Source organism: Ambystoma mexicanum, chromosome 14 (assembly GCF_040938575.1).
Source record: "Ambystoma mexicanum isolate Mex_15411 chromosome 14, UKY_AmexF1_1, whole genome shotgun sequence".
Taxonomy (NCBI): domain Eukaryota; kingdom Metazoa; phylum Chordata; class Amphibia; order Caudata; family Ambystomatidae; genus Ambystoma; species Ambystoma mexicanum.
Genome location: NC_090940.1, coordinates 632,180,295 through 632,200,641, shown reverse-complemented (window position 1 = coordinate 632,200,641; position 20,347 = coordinate 632,180,295). Strand labels below are relative to the sequence as shown.

General features: G+C 47.4%; 1 protein-coding gene across 3 annotated transcripts in view; it reads right to left on the bottom strand.

The window, feature by feature from the left end:
- TRAF3 (TNF receptor associated factor 3) overlaps window positions 1–20,347 on the bottom strand; it is a 460,451-nt gene that overhangs the window by 143,910 nt on the left and 296,194 nt on the right. For all 3 annotated transcript variants that reach the window (XM_069638108.1, XM_069638107.1, XM_069638106.1), the window contains exons 3-4: window positions 13,878–13,929; window positions 12,177–12,281 (exon numbers count right to left, since the gene is read on the bottom strand). In XM_069638108.1, coding sequence (XP_069494209.1) covers window positions 12,177–12,281; window positions 13,878–13,929 — 157 coding nt within the window. The remainder of the gene's footprint in view (window positions 1–12,176; window positions 12,282–13,877; window positions 13,930–20,347) is intronic.

Genomic DNA, 20,347 nt, shown 5'->3' with positions numbered 1-20,347 from the left:
TAGGCAAGTAAACTACTTTAAGTCATGGCTTTGTGCTGGGAAAAAGGGTGGGGGAAATGGCCTAATTTTGATTAACTGAACAATGGTGAATTCTTGGGGAAAAAAACAGCCACTTCGCCCATTCACTCTTGTAGTAAAAAGTGACATGTTTTTAATCAAATGTATGTGTTCTTAACTGGTTTTCTTTTTTCTCTCTTCTTTTGTAAATTGGTATGGTTGAAATGTTTTTAACCAAAAAACAAATAATTATTTTTTTTAAAAAAAGTGACATTTTGGTTATTTTTTATGTCCAAAATGTTGGGTTTTGGGTGTCTTTGAGCTCGGTTTCAATTGTCCAAAGCAAAATAGCCCTCACCCCCTAGCCCCCAAAAAATGGTCTAATTGTTTTGAAACAGAAAAATATGGTCCACTAGTGAAGTTAAAATAAAGGTACATTTTGGCTATTTGGCTTGCAATTTTCCCCACCCCTACATGGGATGCCATATTATTTACAAACCAAATAGCTGAAAGGCACCTGTGATTAAGACGTTTTTATTACAAAGGAGCAGCTTCACAGATGCAATTAAACCATTATGTTTCAGACAGCTATTGTTGAAGGAAAGAAACAGCTGTTCTAAATCCCTTTGATGTGACAATGATCTAGTGAACACAGCGAATGCTCCACTGGTCATGATACTGGAGCGAATGTATCCCTCCGCAAATTCCAGAGAAAAAAGTGCCAAGGCCAAATATACCTTCTACAGCATTTCGTTTCTCATACAGGTGGTGGCTGCCTCAAAATGGTCTAAGGAGATGTTACAAGCTGGTTATAAAAGCATGTCCACTTGCTTGAAAAGCAGTGGCTCTCCTCACATCACAGTTTTGGGGAAGTTAGGCTGATAACAGAAGCGGGAGAAACTGTGTTGAGGAAGCTTCAGTGTGGTATAGACAGCAACAAACATGAGGCCCGAACTGGAGTAAATGTTAAGAAAGTAAACTTCATAACCAGCATACAATGAGGGGCAGAGTGCAGTGTGCCAATGGGTTCCTTTGCAGCTCTAGTATGGGGTAAGTCCTTAGGCATGCTACCCCGCGGCACATGGGCTTGATCGGCCGTGACATCCATGTGGGGGCATCTACGAGGCATAAGTACCAAGGGCGAGTATGCTCGTCCTTTTTGCATAGACTTGCATAATAGCCTGCAACTTAAGGGGTGGGGGCGGGGGCTTTGTGTTTTCTGGACGTCTGGAAAGCAAACAGTGTTTGTGCGAATGAATGAAACATTTTTGTGACACGACCAGTGAAACTGGAGGAAAGACTCACTGCAGAAAAACACATCCCATAAAGCAGGGAGAAAGGGGAACCTTGACAGTAACCAGGGGAAGCTGGGAGTGTGAAAAAAGTAGGACAGTCTATGAGTTTTCTAATATATTTTACAATCCAGTATGGTTTTAATTGCAAGGACTCCAAGATCAGGTCCATTTGTAAACATCATACCTCCAAGCACTACCTCGAGGTCTGCCACAATCACCCATCAAATTAATATTCTCCTCTGCAGGGGCCTGGCATTCCCCTTTAGGTTGTACCTGGTACACTGAGATGTCAGCAACAATACTAACAATGCTTTCTGAGGTGACTAGAAATTCATTATAGCTATTCATTTTGTAATGTGTTTCTTTTGCAGTGGATTTAAAGCACAGGGAGCCAGCAGAGGACTGTGCAAAGCAGGAGTGCAATAGAACAGAATACCGGCTGGGAAATAAATAGGTCTTTTATAGAGGTAAAGTGTAGAGATACATTTTCATACAATGATTCTAAATGTATGCACATTTTTCCTCATGAATATTAATGAGGGATATCCTGAAAACCAGTCAGGATTCTGGCCCTCGAGGCCCGGAGTTGGACAACCTTGGGCATCTGATTCAATGATTCAAAAGAGGGAGACAATAAGTTAAAGCCATGTTCTAGGGCAGCAGGGGCAGAAGGTATCATGAGATAAGCCAAGGACATCAGGGGGTAGGAGAGCAGAATTGACAAAGGATGTAATGCGGGAATGCTCCACTACGAACAAGCTCCTGGGATTATCAGTTGGAAATGGGGGTGGTAAAGTTGTGAACTTCTGCGTTTCAACTGACACAAAATCAGACGACTAGATCCGTACTGCACCTGTACGGAGATTCCAGCATCAGCTCCCAGCGTACGCCTGGTCCATGTACAAGCTGGTGCGTATGACGAGCAGCATTCGACCACCGACCAAAACTACGTGACTAAACGGGATCAATGTTAAATAACACCAAGCAACCAGAGATCGACTACTCAAGGACGGGTGTGCCCTACTTCCTGCAACCCAAACCACTAGAATGGTGAGACTGAAGGCAACACGCGCCCTAGACGCGATTTCATGAGGCGTTGGGAAGGCTGATCACCAAGCCTTTGCAGTATACGGCATATGAACTTTTATCGGCCTGATGATATTCTGAGCCAATTTGTTTAGGCTCAAGTGTTTTTTTAGACGTGTTCCCCAAAACCTTAGTGTTGAAACCGGAGCACGCTACTCATAAAAGCAGGCCAGGGTTCCCTGGGCTACACGAGTCACAGAGAATACATTAGGACACACTATCACTTTGAATAATGCCCACACGGAGCTATATCAACAAATACTTTATCTGCGCATAAAGGTAAGTGAGCCTGAACAAATGAGAGCATACACAAGCTACCAAGTCCCAAGTCTCGATGTGGAAGCTGGTGTTCTAGCTCACTTTGCTCCAAGTGTCAATGCTTTCAACGATGATTCAAGCAGGGATTCCCGCTGGGGTATAGCGTTCTTTCATCGATGGGTAAAATTTCGATTGGACCCCCCCCCCCCCCAGTACATTTTACCAAAAAAACTCATCGGCTATTTTAGGGGGGGAGGAGGGGTTAGAAAAGTATATATATGGTGTGGGGGTGGTCGGGAACAGCAAAAAAATAATAGGGAAGGTGGGCCTTGAGGGGTGGTGACCCCAAAAATAAAAAAAATATTTATTTCTATGATTTTTTTCGGTAGAAAAATACTCGGGAGGGTTGAGGGGGGAGGGACCCAGCGAAATTTCACCCATCGATGAAATGACATAGAACCTCCAGCTGGAACAGGGCTTCAAGCCTTGCGACAAGACTGATCCTGCCTGGACAAGGGAACAATCACTGCCCAAGTCTCCACCTGCCATCTGGGCCGAGTCGCACTGCCCGAAGGACATAGCTTCGACATCAGGAGTCTTGGAAGGTTACAGGTTCCAGCAGAGCTTCCTCGAGTTCAGTCTTCAGGAAATTAGGGTGTGGGTAAGGGTTGCAAGTGCCAATCACATGGTGGCATAGGTTGCCATTCATTCAGTGGGGGGTGCAGCACTAAGACTCTGCAGGCTTCTTCCAGGCAAACTCTTCAGACTGGGATTCAAATTTTAGCCGACCCAGTCTAATCAGCGTTATCTGGTCATGGAAACTACCACCTTGGAATTCCAAAGGTGACAGAGCCATGACCATACATTCCCACACTCATATGAGCCACGTCTGGCTGCAAGAGCCTGCCCTGGACTGCAACACAGGCACCTCCCCAGAGTGCACCAAATCTGAACTCCCGGAAGTTGATGCGAAGCCATGACCAATCAGCATGACGCCGACATCCAGGTATGTAAGGAAAAGCAGGGTGCCGGGGTGTACCCTTGAGGGATAGTCACATTTCTGATGCGCCCTGAGATTAGGACTCATCAGGAGGAAATGAGGAAAATCAGCAGTACAAAGGCAAATGATACAGGAATGGCGCCTCAGAGAAGCTTAAGACTTTAATTCTCATAGATGATCTGTCTGTCCACAGGCACCACCGACAAGGCCCTCCGGCCCTGCACCAATAGTTCCTCTACACAGGAAACCGGACTGCGACCCTCAAGGGGCTACATACAAGAATTTGAAGTGACTATTATTTGGAAGAGTAAAATGATTTTTTCAGGAGTAAAAAAAAAAGGAAATTTGCAACTGCGATACGGCGCTGCTTTAATCATATGCCACTCTGCCAAACTAACAGATCTGTACATTGATCTAATATCAAAATATGAAACTACTTCAGTTACAGCCATAATGACTGGGCTGAAAAGGGACACTAGCCGCCATTCTCGGAGCATAGCTCAGGGGCAAGGTGCTTGCCTTGGAAGCAAGATGACACGGAGCAACACATGTTCGATCCCCGGGACCGCACTTACAAACCTCTCGGTATTAAGCACGTTATAAATAACCCATCATATCATATCATTGGCAGTCCTAACATAAATTCCCTTCCCCGAAACATACAAGACTCTTTTTCAATTGTTACCTGTTGTAATCTCTCATTTAACTATTGCCCTTTATGGGGCCATGATTAAATCCTATTTTACAACTATACCATCAATTCCACATTTACAGAACCTCAAAGTTTACTTTACACAACAAAAAGCTGTGCTACAGTTTAATGCAAGATCATAAACTCTATTTTAATTAATGAAATAGGAGTAGTCATTCAATCCATCAAACTTTACTGCTCCCGACATTTAAAGTTAATTGAGCCATTTGCTCGCTATTAGCTGGTGAAATTTCAGAATGTCTCTTTCTCTGCTGATCCTGCACGCATCTCGAGCATCTCGGAAATCAAGCCCAAATTAACATGCCAATCCCTGATGCCTTCGCAACATTCAGCCATAGAGAGGTTGCGCACTGAGGAAAAAAGCGAGACTGCGTGTCCTCTGGGAAATTGACTGGAAAAATATCAAGTCTACCTCCTCTCCAATCATCTCCCTACCAGGGTTCCATCCGTGGATCTAGACCGCAAGGATCCCCCCTCTATGTAATAGACCTCTTCTCCCCTGTTGGCCTGCCTCTGATCTTAAGTTCTGGTAGCGTCTTGGGCCTTGTGATTTCACCCTCACGGGTCTCAGGGATGGTTTTGGTGAACTTCTCGGTGTACTTGGACACAACAAAAGGAGGACGCTTTCCAGAAACAAAAGGTGTGAGGATGGGGTCAAAACAATTCTGTGAATCAGTTATTCTAGAAGGGCCTACTGTCCGCAATCCAAAGGTTTGTGTCCTATTTTGCAAATCTAGGTTGCTGGCATGATTACTCATTGCGTGCCTCTAGATTCTTTGGACTATAACTCCCATGATCCTTCCCCACTGACAAAGTTGGCTATGGCTAATGGGTGCTGAAGTCCCGATAAATCTTGGGGGCAACATAATGAGTAACTATGTACCTTGAGTGATAACCCTCAGGACAATGTCCAAAAGAGACACTCAATCTCAGGGAGTTATAACACCCCAGAACGCTCCTTCCTCTTTGGTGGGGTCCGGTCTTCTGTAACCTTGGTTGCGGCTCAGTGTCAGTGCCTGAGCCACATCACCTCCTGGGATGGAGAGATGGCCTCCGGTGATGGGTGGACCCCTGGTGTCCTCAGGATGTTCTAGTCTCCCAATTTGGAAAGATTTGTAGTTCTGCGTTCCTACACCATGGGCCTACTGTACACGGCTGGTGCCTGGCTTCTCAATCTCGGATCACCCTTTCCATTCCTTCGGGTTGTATGACACTGCTCGTTGCACCAACATTAGGGGATATAGCGCCCGTGCACCCTGCCAACTTTAGGGAATACAGCACCCTGAAATCTCTGCCAACTGTCGGGGCTATAGCCACCCTGTCTTTCTGCCAACTTTAAGGGATATAGCACTCTGCCCTCTCCGCCGTCTTTAAGGAATATAGCACCCACTCTCTCTGCCAAAATTAGGGTATATAGCGCCCGTCTCTCTCTGCCAACTTTAGGGGATATAATGCCCCACTTTCCCTGGCAACTTTAGGGGATATAGAGCCCTGCTTTCCCTGCCAACTTTAGAGGACAGAGCGCCCTGCTCTCTCTGCCAACTTTAGGGGATATAGCGCCCCACTCCCTCCATCACCTTCAGGGGATACAGCATCCCTGACTCTCTTTACCACCTCCTCTACTCTTCTCTGCCTGATCCCTGTGTAGAGGTCTTCCATAGGCTCCCTTCACCAGCCTCTCTAACACCGTGGTTTCTAGACATCGTCACTTCCTGATAAATGTCCCTCTTCCTAGGTTGTCCTCCTGAACGAACCGCTACAGACCCTGTTCTCCTCCTCCTTTTGATCGTCTCGCAACCTCAATGCATTAGAACGCGGTTTGCTCCCCCACGCAGCTAGTTTTCTGCATCCTTTGAGAGTGAGGATTATAAGGTCTCTGCCTTGTTGGCCCATTTATTTGCTGGATACTCAGGTGCTGAGTGACTCTGGCCCAATAGACCCACCTCCGCTGCAGGGGGTATGCCCTCCATATCCTTACTTCCTAGTGCTGGGAACTGTATAATATTGAGGCCCAGCCACTGCTTAGTACTGCCATCTCACCATTTGTCAGGGGAATCATGGTGGCATTCTGCCTTTCCTATTTGCAAGAAATTGACTCTAGTCTCTCGGATCCCGTGTATGCAAGTGCAAGCAGCAGTCACCAGGCTTATCAAGGTGATTCCCTCTGAGATGAGACTCTGGCTCAACGATTGGCTCTGCGGACCAAGCATGGATTATGCACCTGGCCTCTTTCCTTCGCTGCCAATAAACCGCCATTTGCGTACTTCTCTATTGGGTTCTTCTCCAACTACTGGGCCTTTGCTGGATATCTTTACACTACCAGCTGATCCCACATGGGGGGAGATCTGGGTGATCTCTCATTTATCACCTCCACCAGTATATAGTTCACGACTCTCCCCGCTGCTGGCGTGGGCCGAGTGACTTCATGAACCTGGGCTCAGACCACCTGGTGCAGACTGATTTTGTAAGGACGGTAGTCTGTTGGCTCGCAGCCTCCAGTTGGGTCATTGTACACAATCCCGACCTTTGTCGTCATGTTCACATGTTTTTAGCTATATGCTCCACGCTTGCCTCCACACTAGTAACTTTCATGGTCTAATTGTTCACACATGCATATTCTCAAATAGTCTCCAGGTTCAACAGATCTCAAGATGCCGCTTCGTCTCACCACCCCTCCAGCCTCCAGCGGATACGGACTATCAGGAGGAAATAAGACTGGGATCATAGTGTTTGGGACCAAAGAATAACTGTGGACCTGCCATTGTTTGACTACTGTCCTGAGATGGACCTCGGGCAGCTCCTGGGTCGGTGACCTGGAAGCACCGCTCCGTAGGCACCGGTAAGATGACAGATACGCTCATGCCGCCTCTCACTGAAATGCCTGGTGCTGTGAGTCAATCATGGCAGGTGAGCGGAGGCACCAATTAGCAAGAAAACAGGAATACTTGACGCAGGCTGACTCAGCGGGTTGATGCTATTCCAAAGGCATGGTTCATTAGTATATCTGGCAGAACCTGAGGAACAAAGAGCGGATGCGCAATCTGCCTCGCTTTCCAATGCAGCCCCAAGGGTCAGCCCAGTTGAGCCGCTTGCGACAAAGTCCCATACCGTAGGACAGAGAATAAGGCCATGGGGGCCATAAACAGCTATGTGAAAGTGGCCCCCGGAGTAGGTATGTGGGGATCCCCATGGCTCAGCCGTGCAAAAATATACATATATACACACAGAAGGACACATAACAAACAAGAATGTGGCTTTGCAAACCAGACCCGCCTCAGTGGGTGTCGACGGGGCCCTGAATAGGGCCCTGAATACTCTGCCCGTGAACTCATTTTCAGGGACCGGGTTACACGCTCGTCAGGGTTCACGCACTGCTGCGTGAACTTGGACTACTAGGTTTACAAGCTCCTAGGTGAGGAAACGAAACCACGCCCAACTAACAGACGAGAAAGAGCGGCCTCAAAGGCAACAGCAAGGAATGCACATGCAAGATGTGGACCTGCATTAATGTAAGCACAGATCGCAGAGCGGTGCACTCACCTGCCTAGCAAGCAGCAGCGGAGGACCCGGAAGTTCCCAGACATGCCAGCCTATGGCAACGCGTGGACCACAGACTGTGAGACCCACAGACAAGCACCCTATTATTATTAGGGTTATTTATTGAGCGGGACCAAGCTTCGGGAAACAACAGAGCGCTTTACAATCATAGAGGGAGGAACATGGTGAGGGAAGTAGGGAAACAAGGGAGCGGGAAGCTATCAACAGGGCAGGGAGAAGGCAGGCAATTTGGCAGCAAGGGATCTACAGGCAACCACGGGAGGTCTAGGGTATAAATAGGAGAGCAAAGTTGAGGGGGGTGGGGTGGAAGTCTGAAGTTGAATGATTTGGTGGAGGATAGTGTGTGGCGATGCAGCGAGGAGAAAAGGAGAGATGTGAAGAAGCAGAGTAGAGAGGGAGAGGAACAGCTACAGAGGAGAAGAGTACAACGGAGAAGGGGAGAGAAGCAGAGGGGAAAGCTACATGAGAGAAGGATGTGAAGAGCGGCAGTAAGGTGGAGGCGACAAAGAGGAGACAAGAGTAGCAAAAGGAGGAACAGAGTAGAGCTTTGTAGATTGTCGAGGAAGGGAGAGAGAGAGACAGACAGATGAAGAGAGGGGAGGTGAAAACCAGAGACAAATCCTAGTCCTCTGATAAGCAGGAGGCGGTGTCTAAGGAGGACGACAGCCAGAAGGGGGCCAGTCGGGACCCAAGACCCTGGAGAGACACCTAGCTTGGGCGGGAAGCCCACCAAGGAGCCAAGACGAACAACCCCAGGGCTCACCGCGAAACTGCAAAGGATCTTAAATCGTCTATCACCTAGCCCCCGTCTAGACGACCCAAGGCGTACATGGGTGGTGCTGCTTCTCCTTAAGCAGAAGTGTGATAGCCTGAAAACATCTACAAAAGCCAAGCAAGTGACTACCAGTGCTAAGAAAGACGTTCAGGCCTTTAATGCCCCAAAGACCAAGGGGCTTGTGACAGCAGAACCGAAGGCAAAGAGGAAAGGGATGAGGGCCCTGGTCCTTCACAGAAGCTACAGTTGTTTATGTTCGGTTTTATTCCCCACAAGCAACACTCATTAAAACCAAGTTGCTTACTTCTCAGTTTGTAAAGGGAAAAACCTTGTATTAGAGATCTTGGCTTTGGATCATCTGCTGAGCACCACCGCCTGTGTGACATGTCCCAGAAAGATTATTTCAGGAGGTGAGGCCCAAGGGAATTCACTGAGAGAAGTGCAGTCACAGACGCTGCTTGTCCCTGCATATACAAAATGCAGGGGTTTCAAGGTGGCACCTGGGGTCCTGTGAAGATCATGATGGACTTCTCAAATGATTTGGTTTCCAAGTGCCATGTTTCCAAGCCGGTATACTCATTGGTGAGAATTATGGGAGTCTTGGAACAAAACACTTCTTAGGGCTCAGGTTGGCGAACGTTGAAATTAAGAACAATATAAGCGCGATATGAACAATATGCTGCCTGGGGTTGGCACTTGTGCAGTGCGGTAAACAACAAGAGTTCATGTTACTCAGTTCAAAATTACTTCTGTGCAAGGTTGGCAAACCTGAAACCCCCTGGCTGTGGAGAAGCAAAGAGGTCAGGCATATATATATGCACACATGAGCACAGCTGCAAGCCTTGGACAGCGGACGATACATAGTCTGCCAGCGGCACGTTCAGTTGGGCAGAGGACGCAAGGCAGACCGAACATCCATTTGAACTGGAAGATGGCAAATAGACATCCCAGAACCGAGTGGCCCAGAACTGGCAGCACCCTGATTGTGTAGAGAAGGGGAGGTGCTTGTCACTCTCATGGAGCCCACCCCCTCACCTCCGTCATATTGGAAGAGCCGTAAGAAAGCACTGTGCATGACACATGGTATTGTCCCAATACTGCATCAAAGATATGAAAGACGTTATGCGCTCAGACAACCGTATCGAATGTATCCTCAAACTGATGTGGTAGAAGGAAGTCTGCAGACACAGCTGGACGTAGAAGAACTATAAGTAAGTCTGATAGGTGTAAAGTGACGTCATAAAGAGAAGACGCACTGAAACGATATACGCATACACGAAGAATGAAAATGTAACTGAAGTAATGAAGTAAACATACATGCAAACGCGAAGAAATCACATCTACTGAGAAGATAAGTAAGAAGAGTAGATGTATATATGCAGAAACACAAGGTAAATGAGAAATATAGAAGCTTGCTACAATAGAAAATGTAACGCAAGCAAAGTAGCCATGATGAGAAGATGGACGTTGGTTTTGTATAAAAAGTAAGCTGAAAACCCCAAGGAGAGAGAGACCGAGCAGGAAAAGTTCACAGGCACTGATATACAATATCGTGCAAGAACAAAGCATCTGGCTAAGGATCAAGGATGCCACAGTGAGAAGCAACTTAAAAGTACAAAAGGAGTCGAAGAGAATAAACCATGTACGTAGGACATATTTCTCTTAGATTAAGTAAAGGAGTAAACATCTGCGAGTGCCATGTATTGTACAATTAAAGATGCTGAAAGCACATGGAAGACGGAGCAACAAAGTCTCCAGAGGCCAAGAAGAGTAATAGCACCCAGTATAAATTGAATCAAATGGCACTAAATAAGAGAACAGAATTGATGAATCATGGTCTCCTCACACGTGGTGCAAGACCAGAAAACAAGGCCTATTCATAACGCTTGAGACGTAGATAGCAATGGACCGTCACTCCTTATAAAGTTCTGCAGAAGAGAACAGTCAGCAAGGTCAACTACAAAGAAGAGGCTTTGGCCTAGGGCCTAAATGATGAGAGATGGTAGGCTAATTGGCCAAGTGGGCAGTTGTCTGACGTTGTTCCCCGCACCTGGGTTTCATTTCGCTTACGTGCTGCTAACGAGACGAATGTCCAAGGTTGGAAGAGAGTGCCAACCAATCAGGATGGCCTATGTGATGATGGACCATGCATTGTTGCAGAAGCCTATCCGCTGCTGTTATTCTACTATTATCTGTGTTATACGTAGTTAGAGTTTGTTCTAGGCATGCCTACCACGTAAAAAGGCAGCCAATGATGCTAATAACACCCAAATAAACTATAGGTAGATATCTTCCCTTAACCTATCCCTCCGCCCAATAGGCTTTTACTATTTGCCACATACGATGACATCATAGCTGATGTATATTGAGGTATAAAACCTTTGTGTAATGGAAATGTTTTCGCGGGTGTGTGAGCTGTGACTTGTTATGCTTGCCAGATTTCCCTGCTTTATTGAACTGATAATAAAGTAGTAGTTTGCCGTATTCTTTGAGTTTGTCTGGTTATTTGGGCCCTTAATTAGGTGTTATGGTAACCCCGTCCAGCACTTGATACGCTCCAGGTGCTACTGCACAATTGAGAGTGGGTCCAAGAAACGTTGATCAAGGGGGTGATCAACACAGGTAGGACTACCAAGGTGATGGCCAACAATTTTTAGGTTTTCTACAGACAGGCAAAACAAACAGAGACGTTACTCAGTCTTAATGGGTGGAGCCTGCCCACTCTACCGCGACTGCATGGATCAAGGACAGTGCTGGGAACATTTCTAGGTGAAAAAAATAAGGTAATTTCCTGTGAAAAGTAAATAAAATATGAATTGGCTGATATCATTAAGCTCTGCACAACAGCACAACAGCTTAGCAAGGCAAAAGAGGAAGAGGGACTGTCAGCACATCCTTAGAAGTGACAACTGAGAATGCCAACGCCCTGGGAGCAGATGCGGCCAAAAAGGAGACACTTCAAATTGCAGCAACCAGGCTTGTTGGTGCAGAAGATACAACAATGAATCGACAATGAAAGGTGAGCTCCCTGGGAGTACTTTCACAGGGCGGCCTATATTAGACTTCTGGGATGGCGCACTTTCACAGGGCGGCCTATAGTAGACTTCTGGGATGTAGAACTATCACAGGGCGGCCCATAGTAGACTTCTGGGATGGAGAACTTTCACAGGGCGGCCCATAGTAGACTTCTGGGACTTGGTAGAGAAACTGGAGGGGTAAACTGGCGAGTCTGCATTAAGAGCTTTCCGACAAACTACATGATCCCGGATCACGGCGCAGATTAAATGACAGGTGAGAGCAGAGGTGGGTCCCTAATCCCAGATAGAGGAACGGAAAGTACAGCTTATCGCAAAAAATCTTTTTGAGTAATATGCCTTGGCACTAATACTTCTACTAACACTAGTACTGCAACAGCCAGAATTTGACCATGTTCATTGTTTTGCAATCTTTTGTCCTTTCTGGTCTAAAAGACCTCTGAATGCCCGGAAAACTTACCAGAAGATTCCCCAATGAGATCTGCTCTTTGCAACCACGGCTTTCATTCCTGCAATACATTTGGAGCGCCAGGACCTCCCGCCTGCAACAGTTGTCTTTAAAAACCTGAAATGAAAATAAAGATAAAGCATTTATTTTTTAAGAAGAAACAGAATTTGCACATTCACTTCCTTCTGGGGAAGTGGCTGCTACTTTCACGTTGATGCAGAAGAGGCCTTGGAACTGCGTATATCGCTGTGCGTCCCGAGCATAGCGTTGCGGTTTTATTCGAGCGCTTCCAAACATCAGAACAGACCAGTCGCACACACACAAGGGGATGAGAAGCTGTCCTAAGTGGGGTTCGGTTATACTACGGTAGCCTCATCATGTGACCTGCAATGGGATTAAGACATCTTCTCAACCATACAAGAGATTAAAACCTTGGCCATCTAGTGTCTTCCAAGCGCCAAGTGTTAAAGTATGGCGGGGTGGGGAGGATGGGCGGCCAAAGGAAATAGGCATTTAGTAAAACTGCACTCTGGAGAACCTATAAAGAACCCACGTTCTTATACAGGGAAAGCTCAGATGAGTGTCTAGGCCTAATCCAGCAGGAGCAATGGTGGGGGAACGGAGAGGTCTTCATGGCTTTTCTGAATCACTTGCGCTCTGGTTTAGACCCTGGAGTGTGAAGGCGATACTCTGAGCCTATTGGCAATAGGGGTCCAGAAGGTGAAAGCAGCAAGTTGCAAATGGACACATGAAAGTCAACTTTGCTCTGGTTTCAGAACAGTAAATCCAGCAAGGCCACCAGGCGGGACCAACAACAAGGTCTAAACAGCATGTATACAAACTGATTTCCATCCATAGAGCGGAGCGTGTGCTTGATGCATGTCCACACGCCACAGATCATGGGTCCACACCGTGGGTGGGTACAGATGTATTACTTGCCCCTCGGTTGAATCTTTTCTCGTGTGGGTTCTTGCATATAAGCTCTGTCCTTGCCAGCCCACATAGCCTCTTTCGTCTCCGCTAACATGGACAGAGTTATTGCAATGCTCGAGGTATTGGCGTCAACTCTGTGCCCCCATCTCCTGCTCTCTCTCTGGGACTATTGCCATAGTTTCATGGGAACATGGAAACTGTTGGGTTAGCCCTGGTGTGTGGGAAGCGCCGTGGGTCTGACATGACGTGGGCTATATTCCTCCTATCGGCGCTTTCCTGCTGTACGCGGCGTGCTGGTGCACTGTCGGCATGCTGTTGCAGTATTCTTGATAGAAGCTGCTTTTGGCTGATCCTGATTCCTCAGGCCTGCAGTGGGTGCTTTGCTAAAATGGTCAGAAACCCTGCCAGGACGTTGCGTGCCCACTGAACCTTCCAACATCCACCAACCACCCTCCACCGTCTACCCTCATCCATCACGGATGAAGCCCGCCGCACAGACTTGGAAAGGTGGACTGGACAAGTTGTGCCAGGCCGTACCCTGGAGTAGGGAGACTGCATAGGTGGATAGTTAGGGGGAGGCCAACTTACATGAATGCTCAAACATCACTGTCGAAGGACTGAAAATAGGGTGCAATAACCCAGAGCCCCCCCAAATCCACCCCAACACTCACTGCAGCCAGAGCCGCAGCCCACTTGCCCATAGCTCTGCATCCCTCATTTTCTCTCTAGGAATTAACAACAATTTTAATAGCAAATTTAAAAAAAAAGCGTGTACTGTACCTTGTCTTTAACAATGATGTCCTGACATGCTGTACATTTTGGGATCACAGCGCTGCCAAAACAAAAAGAAAAATGGTTTGAATAAACATTTGTTAGTTAAATACATTTACCAATTAATCCAGTTCTAAAGGCGTGTCTCCTATTAAGGTCACATGCATGTAAATGCTGCACACCTCCGGCTGTTGGCTGCATTTCCATAGGACACAGATGACATGCCTGTTGCATGCTAAGGAGACTAGGGTTCATTTGCCCTCACCCTCCTGCAACATCGATTCATGCTTTTAAGGAGTTCCCTAGGTCTGGAATGCAGCCGTGGTCTTCCCGTACACCAGGTTGTCCAACTCCAGTCCTCGAGGACCAGGATCCGGCTGGGTTTTCAGGATATCCTGCATTAATATTCATGAGGAAAAATGTGCATACATTTAGACTCATTAGCCTGAAAACCCGATATGGCTCCGGCCCTCGAGGCCTGGAGTTGGAGAACCCTGATGTAAATGGAAGCCTCCTAGCGGGGTGAAGGTACTCGGATAACCTGCTTTTGAAGTCAGGCGAGATGTTAAGTTCTTGGACCATATCAATTAGGGGCACCTTTTGCAGGAACATGCCTTTAAAATGAGGAGACCGACACATCGACCGCTCTATTAATGGCAGAGTCTCGCCTGGGCAGAAATTCTCACTGTGGACAAGATCCCACGTGCCCCCGCATAGGATCAACACCGTGCCAGTGTAGCACACCACTCCAGCTGGGGCAAAGTCATAATGCAACTATCACAGATATTTCCGCTCGGGAGCAATTATCTCACATCAAAAATATGTCAGAATGTTACATTGCTTGCTATGAATACTCCATTCTCAGTGGGTTATCGTGAAGAACTACTACTCCCAAGGGGCGCACCGCAATGTTGGTAGTGCGATACCTGCTCTGAAAAGGGCTTCACTAATGTTTGCTCCTACAGGGTTCATTACAAGATCTATCCTGGATTCAGATGAGGCGAAAGGGACCCTGTTATTCAATATTCAAACCAGGATATTTGCTTGCTCCCGCATGGGGGCATTGTTAATGTGTGCCCCTGGAGGGGTCGGGGAGTGGTTTGGGGGGGGGGGGGTCGATTGTGAACTCAGGCTTAAATATCTGTGCCCAAGGAGGTGCATTGTGATGTCTGTACAGCAATATTAGCTACGAGACTACAAATGCCTGTTGTGACCTCAAATGTCTGTGGCCCTCAAATTCCTACTTTCCACCACAAACTATGTGCCCCGACGAAGCCACTCGCAGACTGCAACTGAGCAATCCCTCCCCTATACACACTCACATCATCAACACTCTACTCTTCAGCTACACAATCCCAGCTCTCCCAACCAAGAGCAACACCGATCCATATATAGAGCTTGAGTGGCCTTGCAATAATGCCCCGAAAGCACCCCACCGCACGGAGCCCAGTTACTTCTGGCCTTCGCATACCAACACAACGGCAAAGCAATCTTGCATCGTTCCCTTGGTTCCCATCCAAACTCAACCAAAGGCAAGCTTTTCCTGCACAAGCTATAGCTTCAAGACATCCTGCACATGGCAGTGCTGTGTGGTATGAGCCCAATACCATAACTTGCAGAGAGGCATCAGAGGCATCCGTGTTACATGATGAGGTGGGATGCTAACGTTTGTGGGTGATGGGTGTCCGCGTGTAGGCTAGCCTCTCCTCAACGCCACTACAGTGAAGCAGGTTGTTGGCAATAAGCAGTAATTAGCCATAGAAAGTAATGCTCTTGTTTTGATCTTCTTAGGTACAAGCTACAGAAAGGTAAGTAAGGTTAGGAAACCCCCACCAGCAGCATACAGGCACAATCATCAACAAACACCTTCCAAGCACACCGTCCCACTGTTGCTTGTTGCTCCATTCATCACACACACTCGGCATTCTGCATTCATCAATGCAAGGCATACACCGTACTATCCCCTGGAAGACCGCGCCAGAGGCATAGAGCTCCATCACTTTTCTTCTATGAATCTAATGTCCAGCGGAAGGCAATCCACACCCTTCGGCTGCACCAAATGTCAAGCCCAGCGGAGGGTTGACTCTGCCGGAAAAAGCCTCCATAAATGAGCCAGTAGTCCACCTACCAGATCTGAAAGCACTGCTGGTGGGGGACCCGCCAGAGGGGGAGATGGCAGAATTTGAGCAATCCAGAATGACGCAGTGCCTGGAAAGCCTTCACTAGAAGTTCGTCTGTGACGAATGATAGGGTCTTCATTGAAGAGATATTATACCGGGAAGAACTATCAAGCAACACTGATGCATCAACGCTTTATCGATTATTGGGATTGCAATGATCAGTCTGGACTGGGAGAGCTAGCGATTGGAACCTCAGCTGTTACAAATACACGAGAAACAGTCTCTTTGGCAGCCCGCTATGTTCGTTGTCATAGTCGAAGGAGCTAAAGTATCCACTTGCTTAATTTCCATCACAAACATGTTCTCTACACTGACCCAGGTGGATTTAGCGATGGTACTTGAAAAAAGAAAGAGTAGGAACAACCAGAGCTACAGGAAACATCTGCACTTTTACTGCCTTGACAGGGAACAATAGCTCTGGGCCCACGGGCTGAGAAGGTTGGTGGTACCCACACTCCACTTCAAGATGTCCGTGAATGGGATGAAGAAGGAATCTCATTGGTGCCTTCCTCTTCCCGGTGGTAACCAGTTGAGGGAGCGCTGGTTGGTTCCATTTCTTCACTCTGATCTTGAAGGAGATTTGTCACATGTGTCAGAGGAAGACATTGGCCTCCTATTTATGGGGAATCAACCAGGGAATTGGCACATGGAGTAACCCTTTAACACCAGACTGTAGAGAGCATTTGAGTAAAGGGGTGGGGGGTGGGCATCCTCACATCAACTCCCTTTGGATCCTCTTCTCAGGTGGCCAGGGGAAGACCATCGCTTTTGGATCCTGACTCTGGATGTGGAGATGCGAGGGAGGATCACTTGGGTGGAGGGTCCTTGGAGATTGGGGAGAGGTTATCTGCAGGCAACACATGGTATCCCCCCTTTTCTAGTGAGAACCAACTTTACCCTCCCCCATGCCTTTATAGGCTGTTATAAATCATCTCTCCTCCTTTTCCCTCATTTAAATCATGAGTACTAGGATGAGGAAGAAGCAACTAAGAGTATTGAACTCTAACCACTAATTTCACCACTCTGGTACTGAGACGAGGAAGAGGTCTGAGGAGTATTGTGAGGGTCAGGCATGTCCCAGTAACCATGGGCAAGCAAGTGAAACTGAGTGTTCACACCTGCAACCTGTTAAATGGTTGCAAGTGTATAAAGGGGGGCAGGGATAGCAGAGAGAGCAGCTGGGCCGGAGAGCACGGCCATCCAAGGCGGAGCAGGCAACAAATGGGCAGGTGAAAAGGATGCCAAAAGGAGGAATGCCAGGAGCGTCGCAAGAGGGTCTGGAGCTGAGCGAAGCCTGTTGCCGTGTGTTCCCCCGGTGGGAGTGGGGAACACTGAGAAGCCACAGATTGCTGCAGGACAGCCCGGAGAAAGCGAGCACTGCTCGCCGGAGCTCCTCTGGAGTAACAGCGGACAGAGCGAGAACCCGTGAACGAGACCAGTGCACCCAGAGGAGCGGCCAGACACCAGTGAGTGACGGGCAAGGCTCCCCCAGGCCGGGGAGCACCAGAGGCATGGTGTGGGTGACGGCAAAGGCCAAACAAACTGCAATAAGAGAAAATTTGCCAAGCACAAAATAAGCTTTGACTAATAATGAATGGGTCGGCAGACCAACGATTAACTTTTGAATATCAAACAAGGTGACAAGCATGAATAAGTTTAAATGCTGAATTATAGAAAGGATATGAGATTATCGGATGAATGTAATAGACTGTGAAGTGCATTTGTGATCGAAACGAAGTAAAAGAAACAGCATTTGGAAATTAAGTGAAAGATGCAGAAAGCAAGACACTGTGGGATAGTGTGAAAGCAAGGTGGTAACCAGAAGAAATACCACACAGGAAAGTATGTGAGAGTCACATGCTGATAAATGCAAGAGGCCATTGAAGTGCATCAGAAGAATAAGTGGACTTATAACACAGATGCAGAAAGGAACCCTGTGTTGTCAAGGAAGTCCTATGAGAAAGTATGAATTGTTGTAAAGTACCAAGGGTTATCAGTTGCGCGACCTCTGGTGGATGGGCTGTGTGGTCCCACAACTGCGCCTATACCGAGGAACCCTTTCTTGGATTGAACCAATAGGCTGGTCGGCCTAAATGTTGTGCAAATGATGGAAATAAAAGGCAAACCAAACAAGTGGATTTAACTGTGAATTTGCAGCTTTGTAGAACTGTCTTGAACTTGGGGAAGGGAACCCCGAGACCCTTTTGTTTGAACTAGGTTGAACTTGGGGAAGGGGACCCCAAGACAATCTTGTAGAACTGTGTAGAACTTGAGGAAGGAAAACCCAGAGGCCATTTTGGTTTAACTGTCTTTGAACTCAGGAAAGGGTGCCAAGAACAAGTCTGGAGCTGGAAGATGCTCAGAACTTTAGGTTGGACACTGTAACTTTGGTTGTTGACATCCCTACATATAGTTTCCCTGTAGTTGTGAGGGCAAGCATAGATTTTGGACACAGAAGACTTAAGTTAAACTTACTGACTCGGACCATCCTTAGCTTATTAAGGAAATCCCACCTTAGTATAGGGAAAGTCAGGCCTTATACCAGCCTGACATTTGAGTTAATAAAGACTTTTTGGTCGAGCTTTGGGCAGCTACAAAGATATAGGAACCAAGTGGATTGTCAAAAAGGGCCTTGTGTGTGGATTGGACCATTGGTCTGCCAGTGTTTTTCTTTGATATGATTTTAGGGGTTAGCAAATGGAGCTTCCCCAATGGAACGTTGATGCTCCCACTTTCTTCCTGTAAGATGACGGTAGTTCAATTTAAAAATCAGCCACTGGAAAGCAGAGGCGCTGTTACGCACATCATAGTGGTCACTGCGGAACTGTTCACCACTTATTGGGCGTTTGAGCTCCGAAGTCAGGCCCTTAAGATGTACATGATCGGGGGGCCATTTTGGACCTCATGCCCCCCACTCTGCCTCCTAAGTATCATGCTCTTGAAACGGTCTACACTGTGCTTATTTTATTACAGCAGCAGGGCGGCTTCTGGGAAGCATCACCCATGTCTGTATGACAGGAAGGAAAAAAGGGACCTTTGCCCACCTAAAACATGACTAATTGAAAGAAAATGAGACAAGACCATAACTCATGACTGTTGCCGAGGTTTACTTTGTGGAGAAATTGGGCAAGCAGTGTACTGCTTTTGTGGTTATATGCACAGTACTGGAGTGTACTCAAATAAGGTGTGGTTCACAATTGTGCTAACAACACAAGAGCGGAAAAGAATGTACAAATATATAGGGGTTTTCCAGGCTGAAGACGCTCGCTGCTTGTTGGGAAAGATTTTTCTTTTTGCAACTTTCCCGCCATTGTTTCCTATGGAACTCCATTCTTTTTGCTCGGTTTTTATCCTGACCTGTCATTTTTGCTTTCTTTTTGGTGTGCACATTTGCATTTACTGCATATGGCTACAAAACGTGGCTAAGGGGCCTAAAAGGCCTGTGCCACAAGATTTGTGCTTGTTCTTTGGCCATATTGTATTTTCGCCTCCTTCCGCCCTGCACAGGTCAGGAAAGTCCTTGTAAGGCCATGCACTTACCCAGGAAAGCTGCTGCTTTTGTGAGCTAGCGATGCCTCTGTGTGCGTGTGGCCCAGAAGGGGGTGGGACTGTCTAGTCCCAAGTCCACATCCTTGGTGCCAGAAAGTCTAGGTGTGGGTGGATGTGAAACCAATCGTTGTCCCCGATTGGATGACTACTGGCTGTTTGAATGGCGCAGATCCTTACCATTGGTGGGCTTGGATTTGCTTCCACCTTAGATTGTGGATAGGAAGAGAACCTCTGCAGCCATCTCTTCAGTCAAGAAGCCCTCGAAGAAGAGCAGCCTACTGAAGATCGGAAGACGACTCCTGAAGTGGCCCAGCATCCCTTCCAGTAGCCAGCACAGTGAAGTGTTATTGGGCTGCCCAGTGGACCGCCCAGCTCCCTCAGGGGCTCCCTTGCCTGAAAGGTCACCATTCCGTGTTAGTGTCCGGAACTTCAGTGGTCACCAGCTTGTGCCACTGGTAGCCTCGTCCCAAATTTCAACGTTCCATCTTCACAGGAACCTGTCCTGGAGCAGCCGCTGTGACCGCAACTGGAAGGATACCTGTCATCACCTGTGTGCGGTGGCCGTCGGTGGAACTCGCCTTTCTCCAACCTGTCAAGTGTCCTGAAGAGGTCTGCATCGGGGGTTCTTGCATTTCTTCTTTCAACAGAGGTTGCCTCTTGCAGCTGCACCTCACCAGAGGAATCCTCGAACCCACAACTCCTGGGCACAACTCACCGTCACCAACAGTCGAAGATCCAGCAACCCCCAGA